Here is a 17,500-nt window from a genome sequence, read left to right on the forward strand (position 1 = left end):
GAGAATAGTTACTAAAACAGGAGTATAGTTACTAAAACAGGAGAATAGTTACTAAAACAGGAGAACAGTTACTAGAACAGGAGTATAGTTACTAGAACAGGAGTATAGTTACTAGAACAGGAGTATAGTTACTAAACAGGAGTATAGTTACTAAACAGGAGTATGGTTACTAGAACAGGAGTATAGTTACTAGAACAGGAGTATAGTTACTAAAACAGGAGAATAGTTACTAAAACAGGAGAATGGTTACTAGAACAGGAGTATAGTTAATAAAACAGGAGTATAGTTACTAAAACAGGAGTATAGTTAATAAAACAGGACTATAGTTACTAAAACAGGACTATAGTTACTAAAACAGGAGTATAGTTACTAAAACAGGAGTATAGTTAATAAAACAGGACTATAGTTACTAAAACAGGAGTATAGTTACTAAAACAGGAGAATAGTTACTAAACAGGAGTATAGTTACTAAAACAGGAGTATGGTTATTAGAACAGGAGTATAGTTACTAGAACAGGAGTATAGTTACTAGAACAGGAGTATAGTTACTAAACAGGAGTATAGTTACTAAAACAGGAGTATAGTTACTAGAACAGGAGTATGGTTACTAGAACAGGAGTATGGTTACTAAAACAGGAGTATAGTTAATAAAACAGGACTATGGTTACTAAAACAGGAGTATGGTTACTAAAACAGGACTATAGTTACTAGAACAGGAGTATAGTTACTAGAACAGGAGTATAGTTACTAAAACAGGAGTATGGCTACTAGAACAGGAGTATGGTTACTAAAACAGGAGTATAGTTACTAGAACAGGAGTATAGTTACTAGAACAGGAGTATAGTTACTAAAACAGGAGTATGGCTACTAGAACAGGAGTATGGTTACTAAAACAGGAGTATAGTTAATAAAACAGGACTATGGTTACTTGAACAGGAGTATAGTTACTAGAACAGGAGTATAGTTACTAAACAGGAGTATAGTTACTAAAACAGGAGAATAGTTACTAAAACAGGACTATAGTTACTAGAACAGGAGTATAGTTACTAGAACAGGAGTATAGTTACTAGAACAGGAGTATAGTTACTAAACAGGAGTATGGTTACTAGAACAGGAGTATAGTTACTAGAACAGGAGTATAGTTACTAAAACAGGAGTATAGTTACTAGAACAGGAGAATAGTTACTAAAACAGGAGTATAGTTACTAAAACAGGAGAATAGTTACTAAAACAGGAGAACAGTTACTAGAACAGGAGTATAGTTACTAGAACAGGAGTATAGTTACTAGAACAGGAGTATAGTTACTAAACAGGAGTATAGTTACTAAACAGGAGTATGGTTACTAGAACAGGAGTATAGTTACTAGAACAGGAGTATAGTTACTAAAACAGGAGAATAGTTACTAAAACAGGAGAATGGTTACTAGAACAGGAGTATAGTTAATAAAACAGGAGTATAGTTACTAAAACAGGAGTATAGTTAATAAAACAGGACTATAGTTACTAAAACAGGACTATAGTTACTAAAACAGGAGTATAGTTACTAAAACAGGAGTATAGTTAATAAAACAGGACTATAGTTACTAAAACAGGAGTATAGTTACTAAAACAGGAGAATAGTTACTAAACAGGAGTATAGTTACTAAAACAGGAGTATGGTTACTAGAACAGGAGTATAGTTACTAGAACAGGAGTATAGTTACTAGAACAGGAGTATAGTTACTAAACAGGAGTATAGTTACTAAAACAGGAGTATAGTTAATAAAACAGGACTATAGTTACTAAAACAGGAGTATAGTTACTAAAACAGGAGTATAGTTACTAGAACAGGAGAATAGTTACTAAAACAGGAGTATAGTTACTAAAACAGGAGAATAGTTACTAAAACAGGAGTATAGTTAATAAAACAGGACTATAGTTACTAGAACAGGAGTATAGTTACTAGAACAGGAGTATAGTTACTAGAACAGGAGTATAGTTACTAAACAGGAGTATAGTTACTAAACAGGAGTATGGTTACTAGAACAGGAGTATAGTTACTAGAACAGGAGTATAGTTACTAAAACAGGAGAATAGTTACTAAAACAGGAGAATGGTTACTAGAACAGGACTATGGTTACTAGAACAGGAGTATAGTTACTAGAACAGGAGTATAGTTACTAGAACAGGAGTATAGTTACTAAACAGGAGTATAGTTACTAAAACAGGAGTATGGTTACTAGAACAGGAGTATAGCTACTAAACAGGAGTATAGTTACTAAACAGGAGTATAGTTACTAAAACAGGAGTATGGTTACTAGAACAGGAGTAAAGTTACTAGAACAGGAGTATAGTTACTAAACAGGAGTATAGTTACTAGAACAGGAGTATAGTTACTAGAACAGGAGTATAGTTACTAAACAGGAGTATAGTTACTAAAACAGGAGTATGGTTACTAGAACAGGAGTATAGTTACTAAACAGGAGTATGGTTACTAGAACAGGAGTATAGTTACTAGAACAGGAGTATAGTTACTAAACAGGAGTATAGTTACTAAAACAGGAGTATAGTTACTAGAACAGGAGTATAGTTACTAAACAGGAGTATAGTTACTAAAACAGGAGTATGGTTACTAGAACAGGAGTATAGTTACTAAAACAGGAGTATGGTTACTAAAACATGACTATAGTTACTAGAACAGGAGTATGGTTACTAGAACAGGAGTATAGTTACTAAACAGGAGTATAGTTACTAAAACAGGAGTATGGTTACTAGAACAGGAGTATAGTTACTAAACAGGAGTATAGTTACTAGAACAAGAGTATAGTTACTAGAACAGGAGTATAGTTACTAAACAGGAGTATAGTTACTAAAACAGGAGTATGGTTACTAGAACAGGAGTATAGTTACTAAAACAGGAGTATGGTTACTAAAACATGACTATAGTTACTAGAACAGGAGTATGGTTACTAGAACAGGAGTATAGTTACTAAACAGGAGTATAGTTACTAAAACAGGAGTATGGTTACTAGAACAGGAGTATAGTTACTAAACAGGAGTATAGTTACTAGAACAGGAGTATAGTTACTAGAACAGGAGTATAGTTACTAAACAGGAGTATAGTTACTAAACAGGAGTATGGTTACTAGAACAGGAGTATAGTTACTAGAACAGGAGTATAGTTACTAAAACAGGAGAATAGTTACTAAAACAGGAGAATGGTTACTAGAACAGGACTATGGTTACTAGAACAGGAGTATAGTTACTAGAACAGGAGTATAGTTACTAGAACAGGAGTATAGTTACTAAACAGGAGTATAGTTACTAAAACAGGAGTATGGTTACTAGAACAGGAGTATAGTTACTAAACAGGAGTATAGTTACTAAACAGGAGTATAGTTACTAAAACAGGAGTATGGTTACTAGAACAGGAGTATAGTTACTAGAACAGGAGTATAGTTACTAAACAGGAGTATAGTTACTAGAACAGGAGTATAGTTACTAGAACAGGAGTATAGTTACTAAACAGGAGTATAGTTACTAAAACAGGAGTATGGTTACTAGAACAGGAGTATAGTTACTAAACAGGAGTATGGTTACTAGAACAGGAGTATAGTTACTAGAACAGGAGTATAGTTACTAAACAGGAGTATAGTTACTAAAACAGGAGTATAGTTACTAGAACAGGAGTATAGTTACTAAACAGGAGTATAGTTACTAAAACAGGAGTATGGTTACTAGAACAGGAGTATAGTTACTAAAACAGGAGTATGGTTACTAAAACATGACTATAGTTACTAGAACAGGAGTATGGTTACTAGAACAGGAGTATAGTTACTAAACAGGAGTATAGTTACTAAAACAGGAGTATGGTTACTAGAACAGGAGTATAGTTACTAAACAGGAGTATAGTTACTAGAACAAGAGTATAGTTACTAGAACAGGAGTATAGTTACTAAACAGGAGTATAGTTACTAAAACAGGAGTATGGTTACTAGAACAGGAGTATAGTTACTAAAACAGGAGTATGGTTACTAAAACATGACTATAGTTACTAGAACAGGAGTATGGTTACTAGAACAGGAGTATAGTTACTAAACAGGAGTATAGTTACTAAAACAGGAGAATAGTTACTAGAACAGGAGTATAGTTACTAAACAGGAGTATAGTTACTAAAACAGGAGAATAGTTACTAGAACAGGAGTATAGTTACTAAACAGGAGTATAGTTACTAAACAGGAGTATAGTTACTAAAACAGGAGTATAGTTACTAAAACAGGAGAATAGTTACTAGAACAGGAGTATAGTTACTAAACAGGAGTATAGTTACTAAACAGGAGTATAGTTACTAAAACAGGAGTATAATTAAGTTGTCTGTTTTGTGAAATACCTCAGCAGGAGGGAGGAAGGTGAAACTCTTTCTAAAGCTGACCTCCTCCACCTTCACCTCATCCTCATCTTCTTTCTCTCTCCTTCCTTTCTCCTCTTCCTCCTCTTCCTCACCACCGCAGCAGCTCCTCACCCACCTACACCAGGCCTCCATCTTTTCTTCTTCCTGTCCGTCTCTTCAGACTCACATGTTCAAGACGAGCAAACAGGGTCTCATGACCGACCGTGTCTCAGTCCAGGACAACAGAGTCCATTCAACTCAGTGTGAATGCTGCCGCCCAGAGGCCACCACCGGGAACTACACCCTGATCAATACACAGTAAATACACAGTGAACTAGACAGTACAGCCTGATGAATACACATTTGTACTTGTACATTTTTACAGTATTGTGATACTTTTACTTCAATAAATAAGATGAGTACTTGATTCTTCTTCTGTCGTGTTTCCAGATTGAAGATCGTTGTTTCAAAGTGAAAACACAAAGAGTCAAAAGAATACGTTTGTTTGTTTTCTTTATTGACATTGAAATGTTTACAGTTTGTGTTCCTTTGTTTTCATTCTGTCACATCTGACCCTTTGACTAAGGGTTCATATAATTAGTATTAATATAATTAGTATTATCGTCTCTTATGTCGTCTTTCTATCTATCTGCTACTCTGTTTACTAAAAAACAAGCTGAATGGAACGCTGCAGAAACGTAAACGGTGAAGATGAAACATGATTATTTACAAATCGTTTCAGGTATTAACTGAGAAAATCAGTACGAGAACACAATAATACACATAAGGATAAGAAATATCCACTTTGTTTTCTTTATCTTCACAGAAACCTTTAAAACATGATTATTATTCACTATATTCTAATTATTGTAACATTTACTGTGTGATCAAAAGAAAACAATGTTTTTAAGTCAACATCTCAAACGACGTCCCGTCAGACAGAAGACCAGCGAGGACGAAGACGTGCACGAAGCGAAATGAGGCCAGAGGCAAGAATACAAGTAGATAACTGTAGTTTAAGTACATGAACTAATAATTACACTTGTGTCCTTCCTGACACATCGACAACTGTGCTTGAGTGAATTCAATCAAGAGTCCAGTCCAGTTCAGGGAAGGCCGGTCAGTCCAGTCCGGTTTCAGGCAGTGCAGCATGTTTGTTAACCCGATCTGGATAATTACAAGACCCCGACATCGTCACATTCAACTAAGAAATCTCCAGCAATCTCTGGCTCAGTTCTCTTTCGGTTCTTGCAGACTCCATGATAACCACGTCGTCCTCCTCTTCCTCCTCGCTTTCTGCTTCGAAGATGGCGGTCATTGGGGCGGCGTGGAGGCGGCAGCGGGCGGCAAAGCGGCGGCTGGAGGAGCAGGGGGGAGTGAGGGAGCGAGGCCGCATGGAGGAGGAGGAGAGGAAGAGGAAGTGGGAGGAGGAGGAGGAGGAGGAGGAGGAGGAGGAGGAGAAGGTGAGGAGGAGGTGATTGTGCGTCAGATCCCTCCGCCCCCATCCGAATCCGATCATGGAGAAGTTCTTACTGCACGGAGACGTCAGTGGGTCCAGATGGAGGTGTGTGTTAACATCACATGAACCCGAGGGGCGGGACCAGCTGGAGGGTTTTTCTGCCTGCGGTTGCAGTTGTGGTTGCGGTTGCGACAACATCTGCGTCTGCGGCTGTGTCTGCGTCTGCGTCTGCGGCTGCGGTGGCTGCACACTGTGGAGGTCATCAGCACTCGCAGGAGAAGCAAGTTTGCGAAGTCGCTCAACGGCCGAGATCCGGGAATATGAATCACACCGACTACCCTTCCTCAGCAGAAGGGACTTGAAGCTCTCGCTCCTCGCTGAGCTTTGACTTCTAGGAGCTGCAGGTTGCTTCCGGCGACACGGGGGGGCAGTGAGGGTGACCGGATGGGAGGAAGAGGAAGAGGAAATGCGATGGCTACCAGCTTTCGAATCCTGTCTTCCTAACATCTTCTTCTTAGACCTGAGACAAACACAAAGAGACACTTACTATTTAGGGAACAAGGAGACAGGAAGCTTCCATTTAGGGGACAGGGATGCTTTTTATTTGAGGAACAAAGTTAAGGAACAAGGAGACAGGAAGCTTCCATTTAGGGGACAGGGATGCTTTATATTTGAGGAACAAAGTTAGGGAAAAAGGATACAGGAAGCTTCCATTTAGGGGACAATAAGTTGGGACAAAGTTAGGGAAAAAGGAGACAGGAAGCTTCCATTCAGGATACAATGAGCTTCCTACTTCGGGGACAAGGGAAGGATTTACGGATATAAATATAGTTAAACTAGAGTCCTTCTGCAAAACATTCCAGACGGATCGCTACCGACGTACCTAGACATTCACGCCGTTCCTTCCCATACTGCACTGCTCCACAAAGGCAGAGGGAGGAGTCAAGCAGACAGGTGAGAGGAGGCTGATTGGTCGGTACAGTGACGGCATATCAGGGCATGTGTGATCTACCTGTGGATCTACCTGTGTTTGTGTTATCTACCTGTGTTTGTGTGATCTACCTGTGGATGATGGCGAACAGATCCTCAGTGGTTCGTGGTTGACTGGACACAAACATGTGATCTTCTGAAACGCTGACCAACAGATCTTCTGGAGAAACAAAGAATTTTTATTACTTTTACACGTCGTCAGACATTAGACATTAGAATAAAAGGGTTCCTGTGTTTTTAACTTCATACTGTAGGATACATACTACTACAAAGTATACATATAATACATACTACAACAGATAATACATACTACTAAGTACTACATACTGGATCTTTAAATATGACATGCCTGCCCCTTTAAATAGGTATGCCTGTCCCTTTAAATGGGTATGCATGCCCCTTTAAATAGGTATGCCAGAAGCACCCTCAGAAAACCCGTGAACCCAATTTACCATTGGGAGGTCCTCTGGCATCCCCCCTCCTGTCGGTTCCCTTCTGGCTCCGCTCTTCCTGCTCTTCCTCCTCTTCCTCATGTATCAGCATATCTTGAAGCGACCCCTCCCCCATGAGGCTGTTGGTGGACAACGCACTACTGAGGGAACATTGTCCGATCAGAGCGCAGGAGTCACTGGTGTCTTGATCGCGTAGCGTCGCCATCCTCACCATACAACTCGTTCTCTGTTTTACGTCTCGTTCATCTCCAGATGAAGATGAAGATGATGAGGATGATGATGATGATGATGATGATGGGGATGGCCTCATTGTTGACATCATCAGCAGTTGGCTTCCTGCCCTCCTCTTCTTCTTCCTCCTCCTTGTTTTCACTTTTTTCCTGGTGGTTGATGGCATCATCATCATCATCATCATCGGTGTCTTCATCTCTCTCTCTTCCACAGTCACCTTCTCGTCTTCCTCTTCATCCTCAACCAGAGACGACCTCATCATGCTCATATGAAACGTTTTCTCAGTGTCCTGAGGAAGCCTTGTCTGGATGATCCCGGGGTATGTGGAACCCCGAGTTGCTGAGGTTCCACGGTTCTCAGTACTTGTGGTCTCATCCATAGGGTTTGAATCCCCTTTCATACTCCTGGTCTCTGCAATACCCATGATCCCTGAGGGCCCACAGTTCCCATACATGCCCATGGTCCCTAGGGTGCTACAGGTCTCCATGGTACCCTGAGTTCCTGAGGTACCCCAGTTCTTCATGGTACCCTGAGTTCCTGAGGTACCCTGAGTTCCTGAGGTACCCCAGTTCTTCATGGTACTCTGAGTTCCTGAGGTACCCCAGTTCTCCATGGTACCCATTGTGCAGTTTAAAATGTTTCCAGCCCTTGTGGTATCCCTGATCCCAGAGGTCCCAGAGAAAGGTTTGGTGGTTTTGGGTGAGAGATCTGGTTTCTTGTGCAAAACCAATGGCTTCTGTCTGTGAGGAGAGCCGACAGATGGGTTAGTGATGTCATCAGGTGTCGTTTTTACAGGTGAAGTTGTGTGTGTCCGGTGATTTGGTAAAGGCGTACAGGGGGTCAAAGGTGTGCAGGAGGAATCAGCGGGAAGCTGTGATTGGCTGTTGAGCCCAGGAGAAGACATCCGTCCTCGATGGGACACCATGAGGCCCAGAATGCAAAGATTGGGTTTCTTTGGCAGGGTGGGCTTCTTTGGGGAGCAGAGTCTCCTTGGACTAGCTGTCCCAGAGAACCCATTATTCAGTTTAACTCCACTCAATGCTGTTGAATCATCAGCTGCATCGTTCCACATTTCTGAATTATTATTTTCATTTGTCTCCATTTGCTCTTTGCTGTCCAACAGTATTGTCCTACATTCTCTGCAAGACTCTTGTCTTGTTCCAGAGAGGGTCCAATATGCAGAGTCTGCATTTCCCTGTTTCTTCGTAGCCTCAGTTAGCTTAGCATCTGCTAACAGTGGATCTGTGACCTGCTGTTGTTGGATCATTGTGTTGTTGTGGTTTCTGACCCAGGGACCGTCAGGACTTGCCAGTGTAGCATAAATGTCTGTCTCTGCCTTCTCTGGTTCGTTGTACCGGATGTCTTGAGAAATTGTGTTATTGGTCAGCTGAGGAACAGAGCTCCTCAGGTTCGCTATGCTAGCAACACAACCTTGTAGCTTAGCATAAGAAGACTCCTCGTTCCTCACGTTGCATTGCATTAGGTTGTTGTAATCATGATCTGATCTGCGTGTCTCTTCCTCAACGTTGGTAAACACAGCATCGGGTACCTTGACGACTTCCTGGTTCTTGACTGAGTGAAGTTTGACACACTGCAAAGCTTGCGTGGTGACCAGGGGGCGGGGCGTCGTGGTACCCTTAACATAGCGGCCTTGGGGGGCAGCAGGGGAGGAGGGGGGAGCAGGTAGCGGAGGTGCTGGTGGAGGGGAAAGGGAAGCGATTGCAAATTCTGAGAGTTCTGAAGAGGGAGGACAATGAGGAGGAGAAGATGGAGGTGGAGGGAAGTCGGTTGATGATGACACCAAAGCATGATGGGAGTTCTGCCTGATGGCGTAGGGGGGAGGAGGAGGCCGAGAGGAAGGAGGAAGAAAAAGAGGAGTTGGGAGGGATGAGAGTGGGAGAGGAGATGGGGGAGGGGGTGGAGGGAGGGATGAGTGTTGGAGAGGAGGAGGAGATGGGGGAGAGGGTGGAGGGAGGAATGAGGGTGGAAGAGGAGGAGGAGATGGGGGTGGAGGGAGGGATGAGTGTGGGAGAGGAGGAGGAGATGGGGGAGGGGGTGGAGGTGGTGGAGGGAGGGATGAGTTTGGGAAAAGAGGAGGCGGCGGAGGGGGTGGAGGAAGAGATAAAAGTGGAGGAGGAGGAGCAGCTGAGAGTTTGGTGAAGGAGGAAGCAGGCAGGCAGGGCTGAGGAAGAGGAGGAGCTGGTGGAGGACACTTGCGAATGGGTGAGTAGAAGAAGGGAAGAAAAGGAGAGGAACCCTCTGATGGAAGAGGAGGAGGAGGATGCTTGGCAGAAGAGTCTGAGGAGGTGCAAGAAGAGAGGGAGGAGGTGGAGGAAAATGACGAGGAGAGGAGTGAAGACTTCCTCTCTGGCACCGGGGGCTTTGGCCTTTCTTCGCCCCGAGACATTCTCCTGGACATGGGAAAGGAGGACGGGTGTAAAGGGGGGAGGGAAAAGGTTCCATGGGAGGAGGGGGTGAGGGGGGAGGAGGGGGTGAGGGGGGAGGGCACTGGAGTGCCAGGAGTTGGAGTGTTCGACTGGCTGGAGTAGCCACTAGAGGCCGAGGCGAGGCGTTGGAGCTCAGCCACTGAGGAGGAAGCTGGTTGGGGTTTGAGAGTCAATCTCAGCCCCTCCTCATCTGAGCCTGGAGACGCAGGAGTAGGGGCGTGGCCATGTGAGTGGGTGGGGCTTGGGGGTAGCTGCTTGGTAGGACAGTCAGCAGTATCCGCCTGGCAGTCCAGATTCAAAGGTTCAAAGGTTGTCACTGTGCCACAGTTGAAGCCACTCTGACGCCACTTGGTGTTGCTCCGGGGCACCCAGGGGTCATGGAGGGTCTCGGGAGGCGATGAGGCCGTCTGCTGGGTGGGGTGCTCAAGACGGGAGCTCCACTCTTGCCGGGGGCTGGAGGAAGAGCGGGAGGAGGAGCGGGAGGAGGAGCGGGAGGGTTTGCTACGACCCGGCCGGCACCTCAAAGAGTCAGAGCGCAACGGTGGCGGAGGCGGGCGCTTGGACTTGCAGAGGGAGATGCTGCTGGTGATTGAGTGAGAGAAGGAGGAGCAAGTGGACTTGCTTTTCTCCCAGTTTAGCAAAGGAGAGGAGGTCATCTTCTCTGAACACAGAGAGGTGCTGTCAGCGTGAGATGGGGTGGAGCGACCGGAGGAGAGCAGGGGGTCACAGTTCCAATCTTCCCCAGAAACACATCTCATCTCCTGGGTGATGGTGTTCCAGTCACCCCTGGTCTGGCTGCTGTGGACACTGGAGCTGGGCGAGAAGGGCTGGTAGTTCCAGGTCTCCCCATTGTAGGAGCATTGGGAGTCCTGCTGCGTAGTGGTCTGGTCATCCAGATCCCTGTGGCTAAACTGAGACTCTGAGTCTGCGATGGAGGAAGAGGAAAGGTAGTGGGAGGAGAAAGGGGAACTGCGATGTTGGGCAGCCTCATTCAGAGGCTTATCACTGGGGTACGACCACTCCGACTGCAGGGCACGGCAAGGGCTACTGAGGAGAGAGGAGGTGACGGAGGAAGAAGGGAAGGAAGTAGAGGAGGAGGAAAGGGACTGGGGGATGACTCTGGTAGTGGGGTCAAAGGTTTGCAGGGGCTGGAGGTCGCTGGGGAAACCCTGAAGATCCTGAAAAAAAGAAGAAATCTTAAGAATCTTTTGTTTTAGTTACTGAGATACTTATAACAGTGATTTATCCTTCACTGACCTGACAACAAGAAGAGGAGGCACTGACTGTCCTGCTAGAGACGCTGTTAATGCTGGCCTCTGAGTTCAGAGAGGAGTTGGTTTCCAGACGGGGGAGGCTGTGGACCTCTGAGGACGAGGAGCCGAGGTCGTGACAGGAGCCGACAGGTGTGACGGATGTGAGGGAAGCCATGAGGCTGGACAGCCCTCGACCTCTCGGGGCTCGGATCCTCCTTGCTGATGAATGCTCCTCCTCTCTGACCTTGTCCCTCTCCTCCTCCCCTGTTCCTCCCTTCTGTTGTTGGGCAGAAGAGCAGCAGGAGGAGGCTGGTCGACCCACGGTGGAGAACGGACCGGGAGGGTCCAGAGAAACCAAAGGCAAGTCTGGGTAGACACAAGTTCAGAACAGAGGGGATAAAGAAAGAGAAGGAGAAATGTTTGTGATGAAGGAAGTGATGGGTAATGATTAAGTTGACCTCATACCCAGATTCCGGCTGACATCATCAGGTATTCCAGTAACCGTCTTGCGGCGGCTCAGGTTGTGGGGGAGCTGGGACATCGAGTCGTTGTTAGAAGCCACTTTTAGAAAACTGGCCTGACGATCAAAACTCTCTCCTGAAATACGAAAACAACAGTGAAGATATCGTTCACAAATGTGTCGTGATCAGTTTCACAGGTTCAGTCAAAATTCTGTGTTGAGTCTCAAGTCGGACTATAGTCTCATCCACGGTCCATTGAATCAAGTCTAAGTGAAACTCCAAATCAAACCAGGAGTCAAATTCAGAGTCCAAGTCAAGGCTCAAGTCCAAGTCATTTGGGACTCAACTCCCTTTTGATACTTGACTTGGAGGGTTCAAGTATCAAGTGGAATTGGAGTCCTGAATCAAGTTTCAAGAATAAATTCAATCTCAAATTCCAAATCAGAGTCAAGTTTATAGTCTAGGATCAAATCCAGATTTTGAGTCAAATCCTTATCAAATCTCAGGTGTAAGAGTCCTTGTATCAGAGTCTAGATCGGAGTCCAGTCCCCCACCTGTTATATTGATCGGGACTATATATGCGGCGACTGCCTCCGCCTGCTGCCTCATCCTCTCCTCCGGTGTTGGAAGCCGGGGCAGCAGCTCCACCTCCAGGTCGGACAGGTAGGCGGAGCCAAAGACATCCCAACAGGAGGTCCGGTGGACTGGGTTGAGGACCAGTGGGGTCAGAGGTCGCGTGTTGTTCAAAATGAACTGTTCGTCTTCGTCTGAGAAAGCTGAGGACTGAGTACATGAAACAGTTTGATGAAGCTGGTTTAGAGTCCAACTTGAGTCTAAATCTGGTACGATCCCCTTTAACTCTCTCTCTAGTCCATTCTAGTCTAGTCTAGTTCTATCCATTATAGTCTAGTCTGTTTTAGTCTAGTTCTATCCATTATAGTCTAGTCTGTTTTAGTCTAGTTGTATCCATTCTAGTCTAGTCTGTTTTAGTCTAGTTCTGTCCATTATAGTCTAGTCTAGTTCTATCCATTATAGTCTAGTCTGTTTTAGACTAGTTCTATCCATTATAGTCTAGTCTGTTTTAGTCTAGTTCTATCCATTATAGTCTAGTCTACTTTAGTCTAGTTCTATCCATTATAGTCTAGTCTACTTTAGTATAGTTCTATCCATTATAGTCTAGTCTGTTTTAGTCTAGTTCTATCCATTATAGTCTAGTCTACTTTAGTATAGTTCTATCCATTATAGTCTAGTCTGTTTTAGTCTAGTTCTGTCCATTATAGTCTAGTCTAGTTCTATCCATTCTAGTCTAGTCTGTTTTAGTCTAGTTCTATCCATTATAGTCTAGTCTGTTTTAGTCTAGTTCTATCCATTCTAGTCTAGTCTGTTTTAGTCTAGTTCTGTCCATTATAGTCTAGTCTAGTTCTATCCATTATAGTATAGTCTACTTTAGTCTAGTTCTATCCATTATAGTCTAGTCTGTTTTAGTCTAGCTCTATCCATTATAGTCTAGTCTGTTTTAGTCTAGTTCTGTCCATTATAGTCTAGTCTAGTTCTATCCATTATAGTCTAGTCTGTTTTAGACTAGTTCTATCCATTATAGTCTAGTCTGTTTTAGTCTAGTTCTATCCATTATAGTCTAGTCTGTTTTAGTCTAGTTCTATCCATTATAGTCTAGTCTGTTTTAGTCTAGTTGTATCCATTCTAGTCTAGTCTGTTTTAGTCTAGTTCTGTCCATTATAGTCTAGTCTAGTTCTATCCATTATAGTCTAGTCTGTTTTAGACTAGTTCTATCCATTATAGTCTAGTCTGTTTTAGTCTAGTTATATCCATTATAGTCTAGTCTACTTTAGTCTAGTTCTATCCATTATAGTCTAGTCTACTTTAGTATAGTTCTATCCATTATAGTCTAGTCTGTTTTAGTCTAGTTCTATCCATTATAGTCTAGTCTACTTTAGTATAGTTCTATCCATTATAGTCTAGTCTGTTTTAGTCTAGTTCTGTCCATTATAGTCTAGTCTAGTTCTATCCATTCTAGTCTAGTCTGTTTTAGTCTAGTTCTATCCATTATAGTCTAGTCTGTTTTAGTCTAGTTCTATCCATTCTAGTCTAGTCTGTTTTAGTCTAGTTCTGTCCATTATAGTCTAGTCTAGTTCTATCCATTATAGTATAGTCTACTTTAGTCTAGTTCTATCCATTATAGTCTAGTCTGTTTTAGTCTAGTTCTATCCATTATAGTCTAGTCTGTTTTAGTCTAGTTCTGTCCATTATAGTCTAGTCTAGTTCTATCCATTATAGTCTAGTCTGTTTTAGACTAGTTCTATCCATTATAGTCTAGTCTGTTTTAGTCTAGTTCTATCCATTATAGTCTAGTCTGTTTTAGTCTAGTTCTATCCATTATAGTCTAGTCTGTTTTAGTCTAGTTGTATCCATTCTAGTCTAGTCTGTTTTAGTCTAGTTCTGTCCATTATAGTCTAGTCTAGTTCTATCCATTATAGTCTAGTCTGTTTTAGACTAGTTCTATCCATTATAGTCTAGTCTGTTTTAGTCTAGTTCTATCCATTATAGTCTAGTCTACTTTAGTCTAGTTCTATCCATTATAGTCTAGTCTACTTTAGTATAGTTCTATCCATTATAGTCTAGTCTGTTTTAGTCTAGTTCTATCCATTATAGTCTAGTCTACTTTAGTATAGTTCTATCCATTATAGTCTAGTCTGTTTTAGTCTAGTTCTGTCCATTATAGTCTAGTCTAGTTCTATCCATTCTAGTCTAGTCTGTTTTAGTCTAGTTCTATCCATTATAGTCTAGTCTGTTTTAGTCTAGTTCTATCCATTCTAGTCTAGTCTGTTTTAGTCTGGTTCTGTCCATTATAGTCTAGTCTGTTTTAGTTTAGTTCTATCCATTATAGTCTAGTCTGTTTTAGTCTAGTTCTATCCATTATAGTCTAGTCTAGTTCTATCCATTATAGTATAGTCTACTTTAGTCTAGTTCTATCCATTATAGTCTGGTCTGTTTTAGTCTAGTTCTATCTATTATAGTCTAGTCTGTTTTAGACTAGTTCTATCCATTATAGTCTAGTCTGTTTTAGTCTAGTTCTATCCATTATAGTCTAGTCTACTTTAGACTAGTTCTATCCATTATAGTCTAGTCTGTTTTAGTCTAGTTCTATCCATTATAGTCTAGTCTACTTTAGTATAGTTCTATCCATTATAGTCTAGTCTGTTTTAGTCTAGTTCTGTCCATTATAGTCTAGTATAGTTCTATCCATTATAGTCCAGTCTGTTTTAGTCTAGTTCTATCCATTATAGTCTAGTATGTTTTAGTCTAGTTCTATCCATTCTAGTCTAGTCTGTTTTAGTCTAGTTCTGTCCATTATAGTCTAGTCTAGTTCTATCCATTATAGTCTAGTCTGTTTTAGACTAGTTCTATCCATTATAGTCTAGTCTGTTTTAGTCTAGTTCAATCCATTATAGTCTAGTCTGTTTTAGTCTAGTTCTATCCATTATAGTCTAGTCTGTTTTAGTCTAGTTCTATCCATTATAGTCTAGTCTAGTTCTATCCATTATAGTATAGTCTACTTTAGTCTAGTTCTATCCATTATAGTCTGGTCTGTTTTAGTCTAGTTCTATCTATTATAGTCTAGTTCTATCCATTATAGTCTAGTCTACTTTAGTCTAGTTCTATCCATTATAGTCTAGTCTACTTTAGTATAGTTCTATCCATTATAGTATAGTCTACTTTAGTCTAGTTCTATCCATTATAGTCTAGTCTGTTTTAGTCTAGTTCTATCCATTATAGTCTAGTCAACTTTAGTCTAGTTCTATCCATTATAGTCTAGTCTACTTTAGTCTAGTTCTATCCATTATAGTCTAGTCTACTTTAGTCTAGTTCTATCCATTATAGTCTAGTCTGTTTTAGTCTAGTTCTATCCATTATAGTCTAGTCAACTTTAGTCTAGTTCTATCCATTATAGTCTAGTATACTTTAGTATAGTTCTATCCATTATAGTCTAGTCAACTTTAGTCTACTTCTATCCATTATAGTCTAGTCTACTTTAGTCTAGTTCTATCCATTATAGTCTAGTCTACTTTAGTCTAGTTCTATCCATTATAGTCTAGTCTGTTTTAGTCTAGTTCTATCCATTATAGTCTAGTCTACTTTAGTATAGTTCTATCCATTATAGTCTAGTCTGTTTTAGTCTAGTTCTATCCATTATAATCTGGTCTGTTTTAGTCTAGTTCTATCTATTATAGTCTAGTGCTATCCATTATAGTCTAGTCTACTTTAGTCTAGTTCTATCCATTATAGTCTAGTCTACTTTAGTATAGTTCTATCCATTATAGTCTAGTCTGTTTTAGTCTAGTTCTATCCATTATAGTCTAGTCAACTTTAGTCTAGTTCTATCCATTATAGTCTAGTCTACTTTAGTCTAGTTCTATCCATTATAGTCTAGTCTGTTTTAGTCTAGTTCTATCCATTATAGTCTAGTCTACTTTAGTCTAGTTCTATCCATTATAGTCTAGTTTAGTCTAGATCTATCCATGTTTACCTTTCTCCTCCAAACTGAAAACTTGAAACAAGCTGAGAAGCAGGACTGAGAGAGAAAGTTCAGGACTCTGGACCTCTGAGAGGATGAAACCAGAAGGGAGAATAAAACAGGAAGTACATGAGAGATGTAGTAGTTCAGTCTGATCAGCAGATGGCACCAAAACATAATTTATAAAGCAGGATTTTCACATTTTGGTACTTTTACTGAAGTAAAGGATATGAACACTTCCTCTACTACTACATTGAAGCTTTATGTCAGATGTATTCGTCTGTGCAGCCGGTGTATGTGTGTGTGTGTGTGTGTGTGTGTGTGTGTGTGTGTGTGTGTGTGTGTGTGTGTGTGTGTGTGTGTGTGTGTGTGTGTGTGTGTGTGTCACACTCACCATCCTCCTGCTTTTGTCCATCCACCCTCTGCGTGCCGAGCTGCCCTCTGGTTGGTTGAGGCCAGAGGTGGAGGAGCAGGGGGCGTAGCTCTGAGAGCTGAGTGGTCGGCTGTAGTCATGCTGAGTCAGCACGTTACATACTATACACACACACACACACACACACACACACACACACACACACACGCACATACACATACACATACATATACACACACACACACACACACACACACACACACACACACACACACACACACACACACACACACACACACACACAGCAGAGAAGCAGAATGAGACGTTAAACATGTTCAGAAGGTTTACAATCAGTAAGGAAACAATTATTACTATTATAATTATGAATCAATTAATAATCCAGTCGTTTTAATTATTTTATACATCAATAGAAAATTATTATTATGGTATGTCTTAGTTAATCTGCAGTGTGTGTGTGTGTGTGTGTGTGTGTGTGTGTGTGTGTGTGTGTGTGTGTGTGTGTGTGCGTGTGTGTGCGTGTGTGTAGGTATTTCTACTAATAAACACAGATATCACCTGAGACGCTGTTCTCTGTTGACCTCTGACCTCGCAGGTCTTGAGCGCTGCCGGATCGTCTCTTAGCAGGGACGAAAAGCGGCCCCTGCTGGGGCTTCTGGGTAGTGTAGTGAACAGACCAACTGCTGTCCCCGTCCCCTGCAGAGAGAGAGAGGACGGGTCATCTCTCAGACACAGGGAGGAGTGTTGCAGAACTCAGCACTGCTCAAGGTGACCTCAGAGGAAATGAGGCCAGAGGGCTTTTATTTTGAAGGATTAGCTGTGCACAGATGTGGAGTCAAAGTCAGATTAGAGGAGCGATACTTCTCCTCAGAGACACACAAGGAGAAGACAACATATGACATGACTCTGGACC

At 41.9% G+C, this 17,500-nt stretch overlaps 2 protein-coding genes across 2 annotated transcripts in view; both read right to left on the reverse strand.

Annotated features, from left to right (window-relative positions):
- cdk15 (cyclin-dependent kinase 15) overlaps positions 1 to 4,522 on the reverse strand; it is a gene marked incomplete at its 5' end in the record, with an annotated part of 14,439 nt that extends 9,917 nt beyond the window's left edge. Inside the window, one exon of the mRNA XM_079236760.1 lies at positions 4,370 to 4,522. Coding sequence (XP_079092886.1) covers positions 4,370 to 4,522 — 153 coding nt within the window. The remainder of the gene's footprint in view (positions 1 to 4,369) is intronic.
- A 1,051-nt stretch (positions 4,523 to 5,573) lies between these two features.
- The window catches only part of LOC306752927 (uncharacterized protein), a gene marked incomplete at both ends in the record, with an annotated part of 13,234 nt that continues 1,307 nt past the window's right edge, over positions 5,574 to 17,500 (reverse strand). The window contains 9 exons of the mRNA XM_079236761.1: positions 5,574 to 5,804; positions 6,078 to 6,348; positions 6,891 to 6,978; positions 7,271 to 9,368; positions 9,789 to 11,126; positions 11,206 to 11,567; positions 11,667 to 11,798; positions 12,217 to 12,429; positions 17,146 to 17,283. Coding sequence (XP_079092887.1) covers positions 5,574 to 5,804; positions 6,078 to 6,348; positions 6,891 to 6,978; positions 7,271 to 9,368; positions 9,789 to 11,126; positions 11,206 to 11,567; positions 11,667 to 11,798; positions 12,217 to 12,429; positions 17,146 to 17,283 — 4,871 coding nt within the window. The remainder of the gene's footprint in view (positions 5,805 to 6,077; positions 6,349 to 6,890; positions 6,979 to 7,270; positions 9,369 to 9,788; positions 11,127 to 11,205; positions 11,568 to 11,666; positions 11,799 to 12,216; positions 12,430 to 17,145; positions 17,284 to 17,500) is intronic.

This window comes from Taurulus bubalis, assembly GCF_910589615.1.
Source record: "Taurulus bubalis genome assembly, chromosome: 21".
In the NCBI taxonomy this organism is placed as follows: domain Eukaryota; kingdom Metazoa; phylum Chordata; class Actinopteri; order Perciformes; family Cottidae; genus Taurulus; species Taurulus bubalis.